Below are 21,570 nucleotides of genomic sequence, written 5' to 3'. Positions count from 1 at the left end.
TGAAATATTCACTAATAGTATTTACTAAAAAATGTGCTGCATCGTGAAAAACATATACAGTGTGCTTTCTTGAATTCGAACTTGGATAATTCGAACAAAAGCACATTCCCCTTGAAACCCCTATCTAAAACAATGTTAAAAGTGACTACTTAATTTGAATTTTGAAGGTTAAATTTGGATAATTCGAAGTCAGGTTTCCAATAATTTAACATAAATCTTTCCAAGAAAGACCAAAGTGGTTGCTACATAAGAAATTCCAACAAATGACTTGTCCCCCTTTTCTTCTTGAAAAGGTTGTTTTTATGGTTAACAGATGTGCCGACGGCAGATAAGAGAGGGCAGCGGGAATCACCAGAGTTTTGATTGTAGGAATGTGACCTTCACCCTCTCAGAAACAAGTTGAGAGGAGAGTGGATAGCCAGACAGAAGGGGTCATTTGTCTGTGTGTTTTAGTGGAGTCACAATGTCAAAACTTAGTGCGTACTGTAGCTTAACATTAGATAAGAAAGTTGAAGTGCTAAGAGAGGTAGAAAGAGGAATGAAAAAGAATGAAAAACAATCACGTGATGCGAATATTCCAATAAGTGTACTGTTCCTGGATGGAGATACAGTGAAACCTCGATTTTACGTTCCCGGTTTTTACATTTTCCCGTATTATACATTCAATCTTGATGGTCCCAACATAGCAAAAAGTTATAAAATTTCCCCCAATTTTACATTTTCCCGCATTTCAAGTTTCTTCAGCTTGGTCCCCTGAAAAACGTAAAATCGAGGTTCCACTGTACAGATAAAACATAGCAGTTGTAAGGTAAGGTGTACTGTTTGCGCATAAACGCAGTTTTATGTTTAATACAGTGTGTTATTCTTTTTTTATATTCTGGTTAATTCGAATTTTGGATAATTCGAATTTTTTTTTAAGCCTGTTGGAGTTCGAATTAAAAAGAGTCCACTGTACTTTAACATGCTTAAATTTTGTATCATTGATAAATCGCAGATTGATAAAATTAAAAGTCTCACTATAAAAGTTACAGTAATTGCTATTTTACTGGAAAGAAAGGTTCTGGCACTATTCAAGTTGATTTGTGATGTTAATGTTTTCATCATGAGTACTAAATTGTGTTAAGTTCATAAATAATGATGCATCCAAGTGTACACAATCTAAACAAAAAAAATGGAAAAGAGAATGCCTTGGTGCCCAGTGAAATTATTTGTAATATTTGGATCTAAATATTATCTTGATCGCTTTGCTCGCAATGTGATTCTTTTCTTTAATGCATTGCAAATTACCAGAGAAAGAAGTAAGACCAACCATGTACATCAGACTGTTGCTGCTAAACAGTTTTGTCTTATGTGCATGGACAAATGGTTTGCGGAAATGGCGCACGCACATTTCAGAGAAGATATATATAATTGTTGCTGTTGATTGGTTATGAGGTGGTTGAATTGGTATGAAATGCATTTAAATAATATGTTGTATGTATATACAGTCAGGTCTCGATACGACGACCTTCCACAGTTTCCGGGAAAAGGGTTGTTATTTTGAAGGGATTGTTACTGAAATGTGAACCACTCTTCAGCTTAAACGGAGCTCAAATGGAAACAAAGATGCCTAGGAGACAGTAACACCATTTATCCTGGTAGTTATACAAAGTGTTATGCACATGATGCATGTTGTGAGAAGGAAAACAGAACATGAAAACGTCTTCACAAAAAAGGATTTAAAATAATGTTACTTTCTTTTAGTTGTACACAGCCGTTGTTCTTCCAGGAAATTCTTACAATTCTAGTTCATGAGAAACACGTTTGCACCGAGACTTATGGAAAGGACAACAATCTCTCGCTTATTGCAAGCAAAACTCAAAGAATCTTGACACCAGTCACACTGGCGCCAGCAAAAGTCAGGAGATAATCAGGCAAAATGATTGTTAGATTTTATACGGGTCTACTGGAGCATTGTTGGTTACAAGATTAACTGGTAAGATAAGATTTCTTGGGAGAAACAACACAGCCTTTCTAGGCACCAGACCAAAAAAAAAAAAAAGCACGGCTGTAAATTTCGTTCTGGTTCGGCTGTGTAAAATACATTGCAAAAAAAGGTCACGATTTCATTGATTCAACCAACTTCATAGTCAACCCCCTCCCCCATTCAAGGGAGCAGTCCAAACTCCTTCCTCGACTTGCATTGTAATCCAGCGTGAAAAAGGAAACACGCAACTTGCGACCTGTTTTAACCCAATGTGTATTCTAGGACACGTCATTAAACAGAGTCGCAGTCAATAATCATTTGGGTTTGGAATTGGATTTAACTTTAAACTCTATATTTAGTCCCGATTAGCCCATCAGCATAAAATAAACTCAAAACAAGTTTATGAAACCTGCGCATTCTTAGATATCAAAATGGGAGATCTTTATTTACTCTCACATTAATGGACGATTTAATGTTGGCTTTAGGAGTATTCTCGATGTCAAACATCTGCTCCTCCAAGCATTTTCCCCTTAAATAATGTTTCTTTAAATCGGTCTCAGCGTTCGTTCCTACATTGAGAACTTATTTTTTCTCCCACATGAATGGTTCTGAAGAAAAGCGGCGATTATATTGTGTGCATTTCCTCTCCGAGTGTTGAGGAAGTTTATTCTTGTCAGATGCAAAATAAAATTTACAGTTTTACTTATCAGAAGGTGCAGAACATGAAGTTGTTTAAATCTTGTTTTCCTTTCTGGAGATCGAATTTCGTTATCTTCAAATCAAAACAGATTTGCGAGATTCAAAACAATGACTTTTTGTTTCGCCCTGAATGAGTCATTGCTGTTATCGGCAAGCAACAGCTTTGCAGATGCTAGACAAAACACTGGCGCCAGCTGCAGCGTAAAAACGAAGACCGGCTGGAAGTTCGAGCAACAGGTGTTCAAAGAGAAAATCCTCAGCATTTTAAGATAATGCAACTGTCGAAGACGAAACTTTTATAAGCAGTGTGAAGAAGAAAGAAATGAACCTTGCTTTACGTTTTACTATGCAACAGACAATAATACAGGCAATATTTCCTATGCAGTAAATAGCGTTAAAAGAAAAAATAGGACCTGAACTCTGCAATTATCACATTGCCTCTCTGACATTGCCATGCACACCAGTGGCGGAGATTGATCTGGGAAGGGGGGCACACTTTTTTTTCTTTACTTGTCCTATGGTTTTTGTATGTTTTCAAGAATGTATTCAGAACTGGTTGCCCCATTTTAGACACCAAAGGAAAGGAAGAGGGGTCCACTTCCACTCCCGCCTGCCATCACCCCATGTGCACACAAGAGCAAGAAAATCGTGGCTGAAACAATCGTTATCGCTGTCCCCTCCTCCTTCCCCTACAAGTTTGCTGAGAGGAAAGGAGAGAGAAGTCACTCAGCCAACGGAACACTTTTTTGGCAAATATTATGACATCGGCACAGTTAGGAAAACGTATGAAGTGGGAAACGGGAGTTATGATGCACGTAAGATTGAAGTAAACTTTTGGGGAAGCTTGGATGACAAATCATTAAGCGGGTTTGCAATCTTTAGTTGGTCTATGTGGCTTTGATTATCTCTAACAGTTTCGCTTTTTTATGAAGTGTTACAGGGAACAAAGAACGTGTTTTGAATGAAAGCGGTTACGGGAAGTTGTCTGCTACAAGGCCAAGAGTTGCTCACTCACGGGGACCTGCTGAAATCTAGGTCAGAGCTGCACAGAGGGTCCACACTTCCAGGCACCACACATCTGTATTTTGGAACATTCCTGCGATCTTATCTCTAATTTCTCAAGGTGGTGTATTTATCGATGAAAAAGCTTGACCTGCCATATACATAGACAAAGACTGCAAGTCCAGCAAGGGCTGACTACTAAAAAAAATATACATAACCCTACTTTTCAAAATTTCTGGGCACGCTACTGGTTATACTGTTAGCATTCCAGTTTATATATGAAAGTGTGTTAACGATTCACAAACAATTAACATTATTTTGACCGCAATCCACATTTGTAGGGAATTGTCAGTTAAAGTAATTCACATAAAGAGCTTGAGTTAATGACTGCAAATTTTGAACAAATGCCCATTTCATGCCCAATTGTTCACAAGTTGCACACTTTTAACAAAAAAAAAGGAAAATTCCAATTAAATTTTATATGAAGAAATGAACTTGTAGTTAGCCAATGTTTGACAAACAATTGACAATAGTTTGAATCAAATCCTCATTTGCAGAGAGGCTACGATAACACAATCTGGTTAATTTAAAGTTTTGTTTTATTATTATTATTGTTAATCTGTGTATTTCTCTGGATGCAACAAAAGGCCACTTCAAGTTTTTCACATAATAACGTAACATTGTTCTATTCAGAACTGAGGTAAAGTAAGATAACGACCCATCACAGTGTGCATTGCTCACCATTTATCCTGGTTTCCATATAATGTGAGAGGTAGAAAAATATTTTCAGGAGCCGGAAATCACATCAGCAGCTGATAGTTATTGAACAAGCCCATATATAAAACTATGCACGTGTGGGACAAAGTATTCATTTGTAAAGTAATTTAACACAGACTTGACAGAAAATTACTTTCCTGTCAGTGAGGCCAACCTCCATGGCAGAGTGGTTAGCACAGTATGGCTGATGATGCCAGGACCCCTGGATTCGAATCACGGCCTGGGCATGGGTGTTCTTTGTGAGCATTCCTACATAAATTTCATCATATCATCATTCATCCTAATCATCATGATTAGCCAAAATTGGAAGAAAAGTGATGCTAAATAACAAAAATCGAATTTTCAGTCAGTGGTAAAACATGCTTCTACAGCAATGCATTCTTTAATTAATACACATCTGGCCATCTTGTGCTTTGGTATTTTTAAATATATGAACATGATATCTCCACAGATAACTATCTACTTCCTTTCACACACACACAACAAAGCAAATGAGAACTGATTGACTCCTACAAGCTTTTAGGTGGAAAAAAAGAAGGGGTGAGTTGGCGTCCTTTTGTTCAAGTATGAGTCGCCAACAGGTTGTCCAGTTTGCTTATCCTGACTAAGGGACATTTGGTATTTCCAAAGATCTGACATCCCTTGCAACCCTCAAATCTGGCAAATACCAGATTTCAATCAGTTCAACATAAACAAAAGCTTACCTTCTTCAATGCAGGAAAAGCCAAAGGTGCATAAAACAAGCTGAAGTAAGCAAAAATTGCAGAATAGGCATTTAGGCACGATTAAGCAAAATAGGCACTAACCTCAAAATAGGCATTTGTAAGCACTATAAAAATGCATTTTGGACTACAAACACCATGAAATAAACTTAAACCTTAAAGCCTATGTTTTACTACAAAGGAATAAAAAAGGCAAATAGGCAAAAATCTGCACCCTAGATATGATAATACAAGATATTAAGTGAACATGAAATTATTTTCTAGTTTCATTATTTTATGGCGCTTTGCTACATCTTGATATTCACAATGGTAAGATTGAATGACAAATTTAATAAATTAATTTGACAAACAAACACAAAAAGGCCAACCCCCCTCCCCCCATGGGAGGCTAAGGTAACATGCTTTAAAGTCAGATATCTGGGGTTAAACCTGAGCTGGAAAATATGGATGTGTCATTGTTTTTATCCCACTCACACCATTTATTGCATCTCATCTTATATCTTCATCAATGCGATGGACAGAACAGTGAAAAAACCAACAAAAATAAGAGTAGGAAAATAAAGAAATACAGATTTGCCGATAACCTGTGGTATGAACTTCTGAGTTTAAAGCATTGTTGTTTCTTCAATCAACAGCGACAATAGAGTATGGCAGTAAATTAAATTCTTATTATAATAAAGGCAATAGTAACATGGGAAGATGGATAGGCATTTCCACTATTTTTGATCATTTCTAAAACTAATTTCCAAACTGTTCCAATTCCCGGAAGTGTGAAGTGTTTTATATTTATGTGAAATTAATTTATTACAAGTTAATCTATGTAGATTTAATTAATTTCAGACTGCATACAAAAAAAATGTCCAGACCAGAAAGATACCATTCTGAAAATGAATTCATAAGTAAGAACAACAAAAGCACTTATCAATACTTACAATCCTCCCTAATATTCACCAAGTCATTATTTGTCAATTAAGAATTATTATTTTACAGTTAAAATCCTGATATCTGCATTCCAATTTTTGGCAAAACCTGTGCATTACAATGGTTCAACCATAGGTGTAACTTCACAGGAGAAGAAGGGAAGGGCAATTGTTCCCCAATACTTTCAGATTTATTAACATTTATAAGTTAAAGGCATTTCTATCAACCTCCTGGGACCTGAGGAACAAAGAAAATATACATTTCTTTGTGATTTCTCAAATCAGTTATCAGACGTGGTTCAAGATAAAATTTTCACCCAGGCAAGGTGAATTTTTGGCACCCTTCCCCCAACTTTCCACCCTGCCTCCATCTTTCTACCCTGGTTCTCCTACTTTCTACCTTCCTTCAATAAAAAAAATGGCCATGTTATATATTTACGATTTTAATGATAAAAAATAATAGCCTCATTTTAAAAATGCTTTAAGTGTTACTGTTCAAGAACACATTTATTGTAAGTGTGTGTTTATTTTACACCTACATAATGACATCAAAATAAAGGTAATATCTTAGATTAAATTGTTACATGATTTTCGAAATATCCTACCACTCTCTTCGTATGAATACCACTCACTGGTTTCAAGTTTAGCTAATATTTACATCTTTCACTTTGTAGTGATTGAGTATTTCATTCAGTTCCATCACCAAGATTTTCCAGATTAAAAATTGTAGGCCCAGTATAGATTAGTCACTGTGAATTCACGTAAATCAGCAAACATTTTGAGTTGTTTCTAGATTATCCATTAGGATAACTTTTGGACCTAAAGAATCTGAGTAGGAAAAATGCAATTTGCAGACACAATTGCCACGTCCAACTGATCTCTGTATGTAGTGTTTAGCAGGTTGCACTTCGAGTATGGGCCATGATTGTTTCTAGGATGTGAACTAGGTGTCCGCCCTCCCAAAACAAAACAGGGATTGTCAACCAAATCTGTGCAGAACGAATTTTGGATCTAATATCACTCAGAAAGTAAGTGTCCAAAAAAGCTATTTGGCATGAATATAACAAAAAAAAAATACTCCTTAGCAATTACAAATAATTATACGCCAGTTCGTGGCCAAGATTTATTGACGGTCTTCAGAAATCTCTCCACTTGAAGTTCCAAGTTCGAGTCTTGGTCTGTGAGTGTCCCTTCATCAATTGAATCTAATTATCATCCATCCCAGTAGTTGCAATTAATTATAAAAGTGGCATAAAAGCAAAGGAAAATAATAATAAGAAAAAAATATTGTAAGATTAGTACAATGTGAGAACTACATTTAAAGAAAATGTGAACACAATACTCATCTTTTGGGGACAGTGTGTGGACAGAGAGAATGCTGCCATAAGTTGTCAATCAACCTGTAGCATGACCTTCAGTAATGAAGTTCTGTGTTTGAGAAAAGTTTGCTCAAGGCTCTTCAAGCATCTTATCAAGAATGCCTCAGTATGCACAGCATTGCCAACTTATTTTCCATCAGGCAAATCTCTCTCCTATCTGTAGGCTAATGTGTGTTAAAAATAATTTAGTAACAGGAAAGAGCTAGACTGAAGTGACTCAAGCCACTTGTTGCTTTAGTGTGAAATATCAATGTTGTTTGTCACCTGCCGTATGCCTTTAGTTGCCAGTCACTTCAGTCTGAAAGCTTCCTTACACATGGGTTCAGAAAATAGTGCCCTCACATGGTAGCCTATTGGATTAAAGGTAACATAGAAATGTATTTTTGTGTAGCTGTGGATTTTTTGCTTTACATTGGAAAATATTTTTTTCTCCGAAAGTATCAGCAACAAATGCACAAATATTTGCTATCAGAATGGAACATAAATTAAAACTCTCCCCCCCCCCCCCATAGGCTTGTGTAATTTGTAACTCCAGCATTCACAGTTTCTGAGTAATAAAATTTTATTTAAAAACTTGCAGAATTTTAAATTTCCTGCTTAAAACGTGTTGGCATTCAGCATTCGCCAGCCCCGGCACTTAAGGGGAGGAGGTACAGTTATGCACTAATTGTACATTTATTTCAATATCGATCGAATGGGCACTGCTACTAAAAAAACTTGGGTGTATCAAGAGTATGAATTTCTCTCCATGTTGCAAGTGGAAGCATTTTTTTTATGTTGATTATTAAACTGGACACGATATTTGAAAAATATAAAGAATAAGAATTTTTGGAATACCATGAATTCCTTATGGGGAATCAACTTCAACATCAAGTTTCGGCTAATCAAATGGGAGTTTCGACTTTTCTGCTTGGCAATCACTTCTTCAAACTGCCCTCTTCCCGTTGATATCATTTTCTATTCAAATGGAAGTTTGATATTCCCAAGATAACAAATCACATGATACTCCCATATGCCCAATGCAATTCTCCTTGCCTCCTGGCAGTGTTGTCAAATGTGGTGTGCATAAAAGAGCTAAATTTCACCTTAACTGGAGTTAAAACTGACTTTCAAGGAGCTAGATTTATGAAGGTCTTCCTAGAGTAATGTTAGTTGCCAAAGAGGTGGGGCACTGCTATTACCGTTAACTCTGAATTGATGACAATTTATTCTTAGTTTTTACCATCTAGATCTGGCCCATTTCATGGTCATATGAAATTGAAAATAAAGGATTCCCTCATAACAATATTATGCCAATTTCACGTCACGACGCTATAAAAAAAGTAGCTGGGGATATAAGAGGGGGTTGGAGCGACGCAGCCAATATAACAATATCACGTCACGTGCAAAATGTATAATCATGGCAAAAGTTGGTATATGTGGGCCGGAACGAGTGAATAATATGTACATAGAATGCAAGCTATTGTTGTTTAGTCACATAATGAGGCACGGGGGGTGGGCACCCCAGTTCACAGCCAAACAGGTACACGAAAGAGCCAGATCTAGCTCCAAGAGTGCTAAGTTGGCAACACTGCATCGGAAGGAAAAGCTGGGAGGAGACTGTCCTGCATGCCCTTAAGGGTTAACTTGCCCATAAGCACACACGAGCAAGAAAATTGGAAAAAAATTGAAATACTCAGCACTCTTTAGTAATTACAACATGAGTGATTGTGCCAGAGGGCCAGGAAAAGGCATGAACTCCTCCCTTGGTTTACCAGTTTGCTACCAGCAAACACAGGGAAAATTAGATAAATATATGCTATTTTAGCCAAAATAAGCATCTTTGTATGGTATTTTGATGTGTACCAAATTGATTCCCCTTCTCCCACGAAAATATTGCCACACTCATCTGTCACCATCATTGTACAGGAAATGGCAAAGATAATAGAGTAGGCAAATTGTTCATCACCGTTTTCATTCCTTTTTGTTATACATCCTGTGTTGTTTTTTGGAATGGAAATCAGTTGATGTGAAGCAGAATGTCGTCTTTTGCTTATTGATGTTTTTATTTCAATTCACGAATATTATGTTGTGGAAAGCAAGAGTGAATGAAAATTGTGATGGACAATTTGCCTATTATTACTTTTACCATTGGGTGTGCAATCAGCTGTGAAGATCTTTCCTCTTCTTCACTCTATGCATTTCCAGAGAATAGAATTGTACTTATGCTAGAGCAGAGGTTCATCTTGAGTTGTTCATTCTTGTTGTTTCAATTACTGAACAGCATACTGTGGAAAACAGAACCACTGAACATGATGATACACAATTTACTGTATTACACAAGACTCAAGTCACATGATCTGCATACAAAAAATGTTCTTCTTAGTTTAAGAATAAAAATACACATGTTCCACCTCAATTTTATATCATGACAGTTGAGAAAATGAATCAAGTGGGAAATAGGAGTTATGGCAAACCTAAAGTAGAGGTAAATATCCTCCTATTTAACATGGCCTTTTGCTGGGATCTGGTTGGCTGAACATATTAATCAAGACAATGTATAATGTAGGAACATAAAAACAGGGTTCAAGTGTAATTTAGCTTATGCAGTCACAAACTGTAAGCTCATGAAAATAAAATGTAAAAGCTCATGACAGAATGTGAGAAGTTAAAAAATACATGAAACGCATCTGCTTACCTTTATGTTACTTTCTGATCCAGCTTCAGCTAGCGACGTGCACATACCAATGAAGGGTTGAAAACGGAATGGAAAATTTGCCTCAGCCTGCTGAAAGAACCATCTCAAGCCAAAGTTAGTACCACTTTCCCAAAATTCTCTTGCAACTATAGGATGTTTCAACAGAGTTTGTCCCAAAGTCCACAGATCTTTAATATGAATCAATGAATCTGGATCGAAGCTGGTGAACAATGTATTGACTACAACGGAGACTGTTTCATAGGCTATGTCTCTTAGTTTCCACTTCTCCTGAAAATAAAAAAAAACATATTTGTGTTAAAACTTAATGTATCACATAGCTGCATTGATCAAGAACTAACAAAACTACAAAAATCACACTCAATGACAAGAGATTCCTAATGTATCTATTACAGTGCTTCAAATGTCATGCAACCCTAATTTCCATCGATAACACTACCCTGCAATGAAAAAAGTGTTTGAAAACTAGTAGCAGATTCCTTTAGACCTTTGGCTACTGATTTCAGAAAAAGTATCAGAAAAGTCCCATGATGTAAGGATTTGTCACAAAATCCTTTTTGTCCATCACTTTTTCCTTCTCTAACCAGCAATGTAAGCAACTACAGTCAACTCTTGATTCTACAACCTCAGGTATAATGACCCTTTTCCCGGGAACCATGAATAATTTAGAAAAAAGTTGAAAAATTGAAGGAAATCGGCTGAAAAATGTGTTGCTTTTCATTTCCACTCATTTCCTTCACGAGTGCTCTACCACTCACAATTGGGTCTGAACTAAAAATAGACACCACCACACCATGCTTGAGTGATATCCAATAGCACTTGACCTCTGCCCTCCCCTCCCTCAAGTGCACCAATGTTACCCCATACCCGACGGCCGCTACCCAATGTGCCAGGATTGTTTTTCCACGCTTGCTCTTGAATATGCAAGAAGAGAAGATCGAATGTGCTTGGATGTTATTTTGAAATCGACCTTGACTTGTTTCCTCGTCCTAAGATCTGCTGAAAACTTGTGGGGGAGGGGGTGGGGAGAGGCCCGAAATGACTGCTGGACTTGCAGTCTTTGCCAATCTGTATGGCAGGACAAGCTCTTTCATCAATAAATACACCACCTTGAGAGATAAGATCACAGGAATGTTCCAAAGTACAGATGCATGGCACCTGGAAGTCTGGCCCATCTGTTTAGCTCTGACCTAGAGTTCAGCAGGTTCCCGTGATTGAGCAACTCTTGGCCTTGTAGCTGACAACTTCCGGTAACCGCTTTCATTCAAAACATGTTCTTTGTTCCCTGCAACACTTCATAAAAAAGCGAAACTGTTAGAGATAATCAAAAACACATAGGCGAACTAAAGATCGTTAACCCACTTAATGCATTGTCATCCAGGTTTCCACAAAAGTTTACTTCAATCTTACATGCATCATAACTCCAGTTTCCCACTTCATGCGTTTTCCTAATTGTGTCGATGTTGTAATATCTGCCAAAAAAGTGTTCCATTGGCTGACTGACTTCTCCCTCTTTTCCTGTCAGCAAACGTGGGGGGGGGGGCGACGTCCATTGTTTCAGCCACGATTTTCTTGCTCGTGTGTGCACACGGGCTGATTACAGGCGAGGGTGAAAGCAGACTCACCCCTCTTCCTTTCCTTGCACGTCTAAAATGGGGCAACGAGTTCTGTACTGGACATATTCTTGTAAACGAACAAAAACCATAGAACAAGTAAAAAAAATTGACCTTCCCCCTCTTTACCCAGTTCATTCTCCGCCACTGGTGTGCAGGGCAATGTTGATAATTGCAGAATTCAGGTCCTATTTTTTTTTATGCTGTTGTCTGCATACGAAATATTGCCCATATTATTGTCTGTTGCATGGTAAAACATAAAGCAAGGTTCATTTCTTTCTTCTTTACAATGCTGTTAAAAGTTCCATCTTCGACAGTTGCGTTATCTTTAAAATTCTGGGATTTTTCTCTTCCGCCACCTGTTGCTCGAACTTCCAGCCAGTCTCCTTGTTTTTACGATGCAGCTGGGGCCAGTGTTTTGTCTAGCATCTGCAAAGCTCTTGCTTGCCGATAACAGCAATGACTCATCCAACGTGAAGGAAAAAGTTATTGTTTTGAATCTCGCAAAGCTGTTTTGATTTGACGATAACAAGATCTCCACAAAGGAAAACAAGAGTTAAAATAACTTCATGTTCTGCACCTTCTGATAATCAAAACTGTAAATTGAATTCACATCCACTTTTCTTCAGAACCATTCATGTGGAAAAAAAAAAGTGCTCAATGTAGGAATGGTCGCCGAGACCGATTAAAAAGACATTATTCAAGGGAAAAACTTTTGGAGGAGTGGGTGTTTGACACGAGAATACTCCTAAATCCAACATTAAATTGTCCATTAACGTGAGAGAAAATAACAATCTACCATTTTGATATGGGAAAATGCACAGTTTGATAAAGCTTGTTTTCAGTTCATTTTATGCTGATGGGCTAATCGGGACTAAATATACAGTTTAAAGTGAAATTCAATTCGAAACCCGAATGATTATCGACTGTGACTGTGACGCTGTTTAATGACTGTCCTAGAACATACATTGGGTGAAAACAGATCGCAAGTTGCACGTTTACTTTTTCACACTGGATTACAATGCAAGTGAAGGAAGGAGTTGTTTTGTTTTTTTTTGTCTGGTTTCTAGAAAGGTTGTGTTGTTTCTCCCGAGAGATCTAATCTTACCAGTTAATCTTGTAACAGACAATGCTCCAGTAGACCCGTATAAAATCCAACATTCATTCTGGCCGATTATCTCCAGACTTTTGCTGGTGCCAGTGTGACTGGTGTCAAGATTCTTCGAGTTTCGCTTGCAATAAGCGAGAGATTGTTTTCCTTTCCATAGGTCTCAGTGCAAACAGGTTTCTCATGAACTAGAATTGTAAGAATTTCCTGGAAAAGCAACGACTGTGCACAATTGAAAAAAGTAACATTATTTTAAATTCTTTTTTTTTGAAAACGTTTTCCTGTTCTATTTTCCTTCTCACAACATGCATCCTGTGCATAACAGGTTGTATAACTACCAGGATAAATGGTGTTACCATCTTCTAGGCATCTTTGTGTCCGTTTGAGCTCCGTTTAAGCTGAAAATTGGTGCAAATTCCAAAAACGACCATTTTCCCGGGAAGTGTGATAGGTCGTTGTATCGAGAGTTGACTGTATTCTAGAAATCTGCTTGCTAATTGGCAGCAGTGTGGTTTCTTGAATTAGGTTGAGAAACTGATAGACAATAAAACTATAACGTTATGTTGTATACTGTGTATTAGACAGAATTAAATACTCCAGTAAGAAAATAAGATGTCATTTGTGTGCAACATTAAATACTCCATGATTTACTTCAACCTCTATCATTGATCATCTAAACTGATCGAGAGACTGGTTTTTCAAAAGAATCCACAGCACTCCTAGGTTCTCAACTAAAGGAAAAGAATTTCTTAGCACCATGTTTAGGTTTAGGTTTAGAAAGAGAGAAGCAGATTTCATTCCATACTTTTCCAAGAAAGGGAGCCTAGTTTACTCTTGCAATGTCCCTGGGTTGATGGAGAGGTAGAATACACAGTATGAGGTTAAGGATTGGAGACTGTTCATAGACTCTTCCATGAGAAGCCTCAAAGCAGGGCTTATCCATAATGGTAGTATGTATGCATTTTCTGTTGGTTATTCTGTGTATCTGTACGAAAGCTACGAGAACCTATCTGTAATTCTCACAAAACTGATATACAATGGACATGAGTGGGCAATATGTGGTGATCTAACAATAATTTTAATAATTCAATAATAAAAATGTAATACGAGAAAGTCTGGTCGATCCTAGTAAAGTCCTGCTTCCTGCACTGTGGGGCAAGAATTCCCAGCCAAGTGCAGAAATGGTGTCTCTGACGCCTTTCGCTGTGTGTGATGAGGCGTTGTCATGCTGCAAAATCACTTTTCCGTGTCTTGTGGCCCAATCTGGGCACTTTTCAATCAATGCATGGTTCAAATTGATGAGTTGTTGACTGTAGTGAACGGCATTCACTGTTTCACCTGGTACACCACAGCCTTCTGATCCCACCAAATGCACAGCATTGTCTTCCTTCCAAAGTGATTCGGTTTTGCGGTCGATGTTGAAGGTTGTCCTGGGTCAACCCATGACTTTTTGCTTTTTGGGTTCTCGAAGTAGATCCATTTTTCGTCCCCAGTCACTATCCGATGCAAGAAAGACTTTCTTTCATGCCAAGAAAGCAACACTTCACACACAGTTTTTCACTTTTCCATTTGTCTCTCATTCAGATGATGTGGGACCCATTTTCCTGCCTTCTGAATCTTTCCCATGGCATGAAGATGATCAGATATGGTTTGGCAACCAACATTTAACTTCTCTGCCAGTTCTTGTTGCATTTGCGTATCGTCTTAGTCCAACAGTGCTTGCAATTCGGCATCTTGGAATTTTTTCGGCTGGCCCAAGTGATCTCTGTCTTTCAAGTCAAAATCACCACTTTTGAATCGTCGAAACAAACGCACACACACGTCTTGCATTAGGACTTTGTCACGTTTTCACAAGGATACGATGGCTTTCACTCATGTTTTTCTTTTGGTTGAACAAGAAAAGCAGGACATGCCGCACATGTTCCTTATTTGGTTTGCAGGTCAACATGTTTCCCACACAAACCCAATATCACGATCATTGGCACTCGGTTGCACAACCACGGAGATTTGTCAGGTACTGTCCTGGAAAAACACTGATGTAACAGTTGAGACTGTGCACCAACCCTTGCTTCCAGCACCATCCAGCGACGAAATTAAGAATTATTAACTGGCACACCTTGTAGAAGAAATGGTAAGATTCTGATTGATGGATTTGTTTGTTTTATTTTGCTTTTCTGTGACTTTTGTTAATCATGAAGATGAGGATAATTAAGATGGCAACACTGCTTTTCTTACATATTATTGTTATTTTTTTCCCCAAGTATCTGTCCATTTTCAACACAACTTCGCATGGTAGTAAGAATATACCACTGCTACATGCTACACATTTTTCCCATTTATTTTGGTCTATTTCTAAAAATAAAAAGAAGAAGGAAAAGATGAGAGAGGGAGAACACCTGTCTATGAAATTTAGTTCTCTTGCAACAATTTATTTTGTACATCACTGCAAGTTTCACAAGCCGGTGCATGAAAATTCCCATCAGGAGAGATTGACATCTGCTAATGGTTAGCAAAGAAGCTCCACTCTTTTGTGTGATGCTATGATTTATTTCTCAAGATAACCATTAATGCAACGTTACTTGTCCGTTCCACAATAAATTATCTCAAAGGCATTTCAGGGGTTTCTAACTTCTGATTTTGCAACCCCTCCTCCCCTCCACTTCCCCTAAAAAACCTACCCTACATTCTCTGGCACATACAGCCATTATATAGTCTCTTAAAAATGACTTCTTTCACTTTAAATTATTACTTGCAAATTTAATTTAGTTATGGAGCATACAACAAAAATCATTATTTCTAAAATGGTAACATGGATAGTGATAAAGCACAGAAAAATAAATGTAGTAGTACAAACTGAAACACTATATAGCCAAAAGACACCGGACAACCAAGTGAACATGGCGGTAGTGTCATTGTCTTGGGCTGTACCACCTGGTTTGGGCTCAGGCCATTAGATTTGGCCAATGGCAGCATGAACAGTGGTGTTTATGAGGACATTTAGGACAATAGCATGCTGTCCACACTGTAGCAACAGTTTGGAATGGGCCCTTTTCTCCATCAGTACGATAATGCTCCTGTACATAAAGTAGGGTCCATTGCATCATGGTTTGAGGACAATCAGGTGGATGTGCTTAGTTGGCCTGCTCAAAGCCCTGACGGCAAACCCCATAGAACATCTTTGGGATGAACTGGAGCATCATTTGCTTGAAAGACCCACTCAACAGAAAACCACCCATGAACTAACTATTCATTAGGCTACAGGATGAATGTAGAAAAAATCCACCAGCAATACACCAGAACTTAGCGGAAAGCCTGCCCCGAAGAGTAAATGTTGTAATAATAGCAAAGGGAGGTCCGACATCTTATTAGTTGCCTGGCTGGTGTATGTTGAATGAACTGCACTGGGTGTCCAGTGACTTTAGGCTACATAGTGTATTTCTAACAAAATATCATCACATGTGTTCCACTCACCTGAAATAGAGAATGTTGCAGCATATTACTCAAATAAGACAGTGAATGACCAGTGGTAAGCAATGTTTCACCCAAAGATCTATGAGCAAATAATTCTTCCTCGCTCTTGCAATGCATGTTTAGGAGCGTCCAACATAACTGAAATGGACTTGCAACACCAGGGGCCATTGGCATTTTGCTAATGGACTCATTTATAGCATTGTATGACTCTTCATCAGTCCAGATTCTGAAAATGAATATAAGTGTCTTAGTTTATCACTAGAACACGAGAAAAACTATTAAATGACTAAGCAACAAAGATTATTCAAAACACAAAAAAAGCAGAATTTTAAAACATCTGCAAAAAAGACAGCACTATCAATTCTACAGTTTCTTGGTGTATTGCCCAATAATAGTAAATTCCAAATCACAAGATGGGCACGGATTTGATTTTGATTTTTGTTACTGAACGTTGTTTTTTGCCACTTTTGGCATCTTACAACGATGAGAATGAGTGATGATATGATGAAATTGATGAAGGGACTCTTACAAAGATCACCAAAGCTCAAGCTGGGGTTCGAACCCAGGACCCCTGGCATCATAGCATGCTGTGCTAACCACTCTGCCACAGAGGTCACCTAGGTTGCTACAGAAAATCTGCTATGAAATTCCTTACTTTTACGGGACATAGAGAATCTAAAGTGAGTTTTCCCATGACCTGTGACAAATTAATTATGTTCCTTCACACAATTGGTGAATTCATAAAGATACAGTTTTGACTATCAACATATCCTAAAATAATTTTAATTCCTCAAACCATTGTCTTAATAAATAAAATTGTAACAGCACAACTTGTTAGCATATTTTTAGATTTAATCCCATGCATATCAGAAGAGTTCACATGTAGCTGAATGGTTAGTGCTCTTTCCTTCACTTACATCATGAGGACAAGTAAAGAAGAAACAGTAGCTTCAGTAAAGAACACCAAATAACAGCAGTAATGGGACTTGATGCACCAGCCATGTGTTAACAAATAAAAATTTGTTTGTAACAAATGGGACCTTAAACCATTGTTGTGACATGGAGAAGGAAAAAAAATGGTCTCTTCACACAGTGGCACCGAATGGCACTTTTGTGGGTGTTTATGGCATGCTCTATGCTAGATTCTATAGTAGGATACAACATTTGACACTAGGCAGTGACTCCACATTTGCAGAATGTCATTGAACCATTTGAGTTCCAATGCAGATGCTTGGTCAAGCCAAGGAGACATCACAGTCCTGTATGAAGGCAAATATTTATCATCAATATTTTTGGACTCCTCTGATGTCATAGCCATAACGTTGTCACCTTATAATCAAGGGGCTGTGGGTTCAATACCCAGTGAAGGCACATAGTGGTTCAGATTTCCATTTCAATCTGTAGGTTCAGTCCTGATTAGCATATGCAGATCCCAACAGGAAAAAGTGTTTGAAAAATTTCCCAGGATTTTACACTTTCCCAGGATTTTACACTTTCCCACATTATAAGTTTCTTCACATTGGTCTCAAGGAAAACATAAAATCAAGGTTCACTGTATATGCATAAAGCGGATATAAAAAAAAAAAAAAATTTTGAAAAGGGAGGAAATATAGAACATTTTATGATAGAGACTAAGGAACAATGTGGAACAAAAAGCACCAAAAGTCATGTTTAGTGCATCAAAATATTGGAACAAATTGCTTAGGAAGAAGAAATTACAAAAATGTATGCAAGATTTGCTTCTTTTGTTGCTTTTTTGTGGTTAGAACAAAAGTAGCATATCTTCATCATCTAGATCCTCAATCTGGAACCTTGATTTTCCATTATCAAAGGAATCAAGAGAAAAAAAACTTAAAATACAGGAAAATTTATAATATGCTCTAATGGAACCGTTAGGATGAATGTATAATGCATACAAACATGCACTTTCATATTTGACAGAAACATGAAATGTGAAATAAAGCACTGTAATGTTCATTTTTCATGTTTTTGAAAGGTATGAGGTAAAATTTCCTACCATGGTTTGTCACAAAATGATGTGAAGTGAACAGCAAAATGCAAAAAAAACTCTTAAAAATGAAATTTAGAGTTTGTTTACAGACATGACACTTTTTGAACTCTGAACTATCCTGCAAGTTATGCAAATAACTGAAAATTCATTAATTATGCAGTAAATATTTGAGAAGCAAAAATGGACTTCTTTATATAAGAATTAACTTAATACTCTGACAACCACATAAATGTTCTATTAGAGGGGAAAAGTTTATTTTGTATAATAAGTACAGTTTTTAAATTAAATTTAGGGTTACATTCACCATTGTAACACTGAAATGTCATTTTTACTTTTGATCCTGAAACGTGTTCAGTTTTTGTACCAAAATCGTGATCTTCTATTCATCATAAATACGTGGCTCTATTAATGAGCTATTTATCCTATTTACAAGGAAAATTACCATCACCAGGTCTCCAACTACAAAGTGAAAGTATCCTAGTAAAACGGAAAAAGTAGCAAAAATGAAGGTGTGTGTAATTGATGGAACTGAAACAATCTCCACACAGGGTCAATGAGTAGTGAAACAAAGTGGCACTTTTGAACATTTTTGAAGGTGCATCCCCACTATGTCAGTCAGCAAGACCAAATGGCAAAGCAGCTAATCTGCTTTGGCAAACTCTATGGATGATCCCGTAGCACTGCGGTGTGGAGACATGCATCAGTCTGGTTCGATACCTTGTTCACAGTAAACGTGAAATGCTCTGTGAAAATGTTTGACAAAGAAGATGAGCTTTTAGCAGCAGCTTCTGTACTTGTTAATGCTACCAAATGAAACAGCAATTTCCATTTGTCTCAATTTTTATAGTCCCCAGTCTGAAATCCCACAGCTGAGGATGATTACAGTATATTTCTATTGTTATAACTTCAGAGTTCGTTCACTCCACGATCAGAAGTTGAACAAAGAAGACCAATCTTTCCTCAACCTGTTCTACACACACTAGGTACCGCATCCACTTCACACGTTGGCATGATTTCCTTTGAAGTACTCTGCTACTAGTCAGCTTGGAATTGGCTTGCAAAAATTGCAAGAATTCAATGAGCAACCTGAATTATGCTTCACATAATAATATCTTATTACACCAGGGTTATAGACGATAACAAATTGGCACAATTGTGAACTCAATTACAGCCTATTTATAGACTTACCAGACTGGTAAAATTATCATCAGTTTCACTGACAAACCAACTCACATTGAAAAAGTGTAAAACTCAATATGCTGACCAAGGCAGAAATTTATTTTATTATAAAACATAAACTAAACATAACATTTCAACCTTCTAGCAAGGTCTAGAAGGAAAAAGAGCATGAGATATAGAGTCCAACCACATTCCAGATGAAAGAAAATGTTTAGCCTTTCAGGTGAAAGTACAGTTGACAAGAGAAAGCCACCTGCTAGAATGTTCCAGAACAACTTTCTAATAGTCTGGAGGGGAGTAATTTTTGTGTGTATATATATATATATCATCCTGTTTTGTACCTTGTTACATTTGTACTTGATGCAGAGTCTGATGAAGACCTCGCTAGAAGGTTGAAACGTTGCGTTTAGTTTATGTTTTATAATAAAATAAATTTCTGCCTTGGTCAGCATATTGAGTTTTTCATATCATGGAAACTAGGCTTAATGGTGTCATAATTGAAAAAGTATGTATTAATTTCTACACTTCTATTTTGGGAACAATGAAGAAAGTGTGCAATGAGAAAGCTGAGAAGTGGGAAAAATATTTCTCTATTTAATGTTTAGATTTCCGAGTGGCACACAGGACATTTCAAGCAGTGACGTGCACTGAGTGGTAGTGAGTGTAGTGTCCAGTCTCTTCAACCTACCGATACATGACAATTTCCATGAGAACAGATTATACATAACAAGAAGGAAATATGAAGACCTCAGCAATAGGCCACAACTTTGGCATATGGTTAAAAAGAAAAAAAAGGGATCATGTAATGAAAGATGGTGTTTGACTGACAGTTTCAAAACTAAGAAAAACAAAGTAGGTACAGCCAGCTCAGAAAGAACTACTGCATCTAATCTGATAATGCCGTGCTACACAAGGCAGTCCTGGCTAGTAAGAAAACATGTCCGAGGCCTCATTTCCATCCACACTGCCCACCTGCTTAAAGCTTGAACACAATTCAAACAAGACCTTGAACGAACTCGATACACACAACCTACAGGAGGAAGGGGAAGGGGTGTTTAGATTTGCTGATATTCACTGAGAAGCGTGGATTTCCATCGACAGCCGAAGGCATTACGTAGTTGTTTTTTGATCTTGCCACCGAAGTTCCCGGGTTCAATTAACGGCCTGCACATGGATGTTTTTTTTTTTGTTTGTTTGTTTTTTAAGTTCCCTTCGTCAATTTCATTTAATTATTATCCATCCTGATCGTCGCGTTAGCTAGAAGTGGTAGAAAAGTGACGCTATATAACCAAAAACACAAATACATTAGTGATGCGGTTTCAGATATATTCACATATATAAATATCAGTTTGTGTGTGCCCACCCATAAATGTGTTCTGATTTTATTCATGTGTGCCGGCTACAATACATCAAGTATAACACTATTTTCTTTACCTCAAAACAACTTCATTCGATCTACTAATTGTGACTTATCTACAGTTAATTACAGGATCATTTCACTGTAATGTCACCATACTAGGAAAAGAAAAACTAAATATGCTGACCAAGGCAGTAATTTAATTTTATTAAAAATATAAACTAAAACGTTTTAGTTTATATTTTTAATAAAATTAAATTACTGCCTTGGTCAGCATATTTAGTTTTTCATAATCATGGAAACAAGGCTTAATGGTGTTATAATAGGAAAAGAAGTGCGGCTTTACAATTGCAACACGGGAATGAATCAACGTGTATCTCTGGGAGTTAGGATTTATATATGATAGTCACAAATGTCTCTCTCTGGTGTTTTTGTGTGCATGTGCGTTCGCTCACACACGTAATCTCTTAGATGAATTGTGTCAGTTCAAAAACAGCACTTGACATGTTGATCTTGTTACAAAAAATATGTTTATTACAACTAACGTAGGAGAATTAGAGCCAAATAAAGACATCTGAAAACAAACGGACAACGTAATGCATTGCGAAGCCAGAGGTCCCAGGTTCGAACCCTGGTCAGTCATGAATGTTTATGTGCATTGTCATTTCATC

General features: G+C 37.3%; 1 protein-coding gene across 2 annotated transcripts in view; it reads right to left on the bottom strand.

Annotated features, from left to right (window-relative positions):
• Nucleotides 1–21,570, bottom strand: part of LOC145984131 (nucleoporin Nup188-like) — a 236,228-nt gene that overhangs the window by 174,293 nt on the left and 40,365 nt on the right. For both annotated transcript variants that reach the window (XM_083117569.1, XM_083117567.1), the window contains exons 7-8: nt 16,353–16,578; nt 10,143–10,430 (exon numbers count right to left, since the gene is read on the bottom strand). In XM_083117569.1, coding sequence (XP_082973695.1) covers nt 10,143–10,430; nt 16,353–16,578 — 514 coding nt within the window. The remainder of the gene's footprint in view (nt 1–10,142; nt 10,431–16,352; nt 16,579–21,570) is intronic.

The sequence above is a fragment of the Lepisma saccharinum genome, chromosome 2 (assembly GCF_977018435.1).
Source record: "Lepisma saccharinum chromosome 2, izLepSacc3.1, whole genome shotgun sequence".
NCBI classification, from domain to species: Eukaryota; Metazoa; Arthropoda; class Insecta; order Zygentoma; family Lepismatidae; genus Lepisma; species Lepisma saccharinum.
The sequence above is the reverse complement of the archived record's forward strand: the minus strand, read 5'-3'. Positions and strand labels throughout refer to the sequence as shown.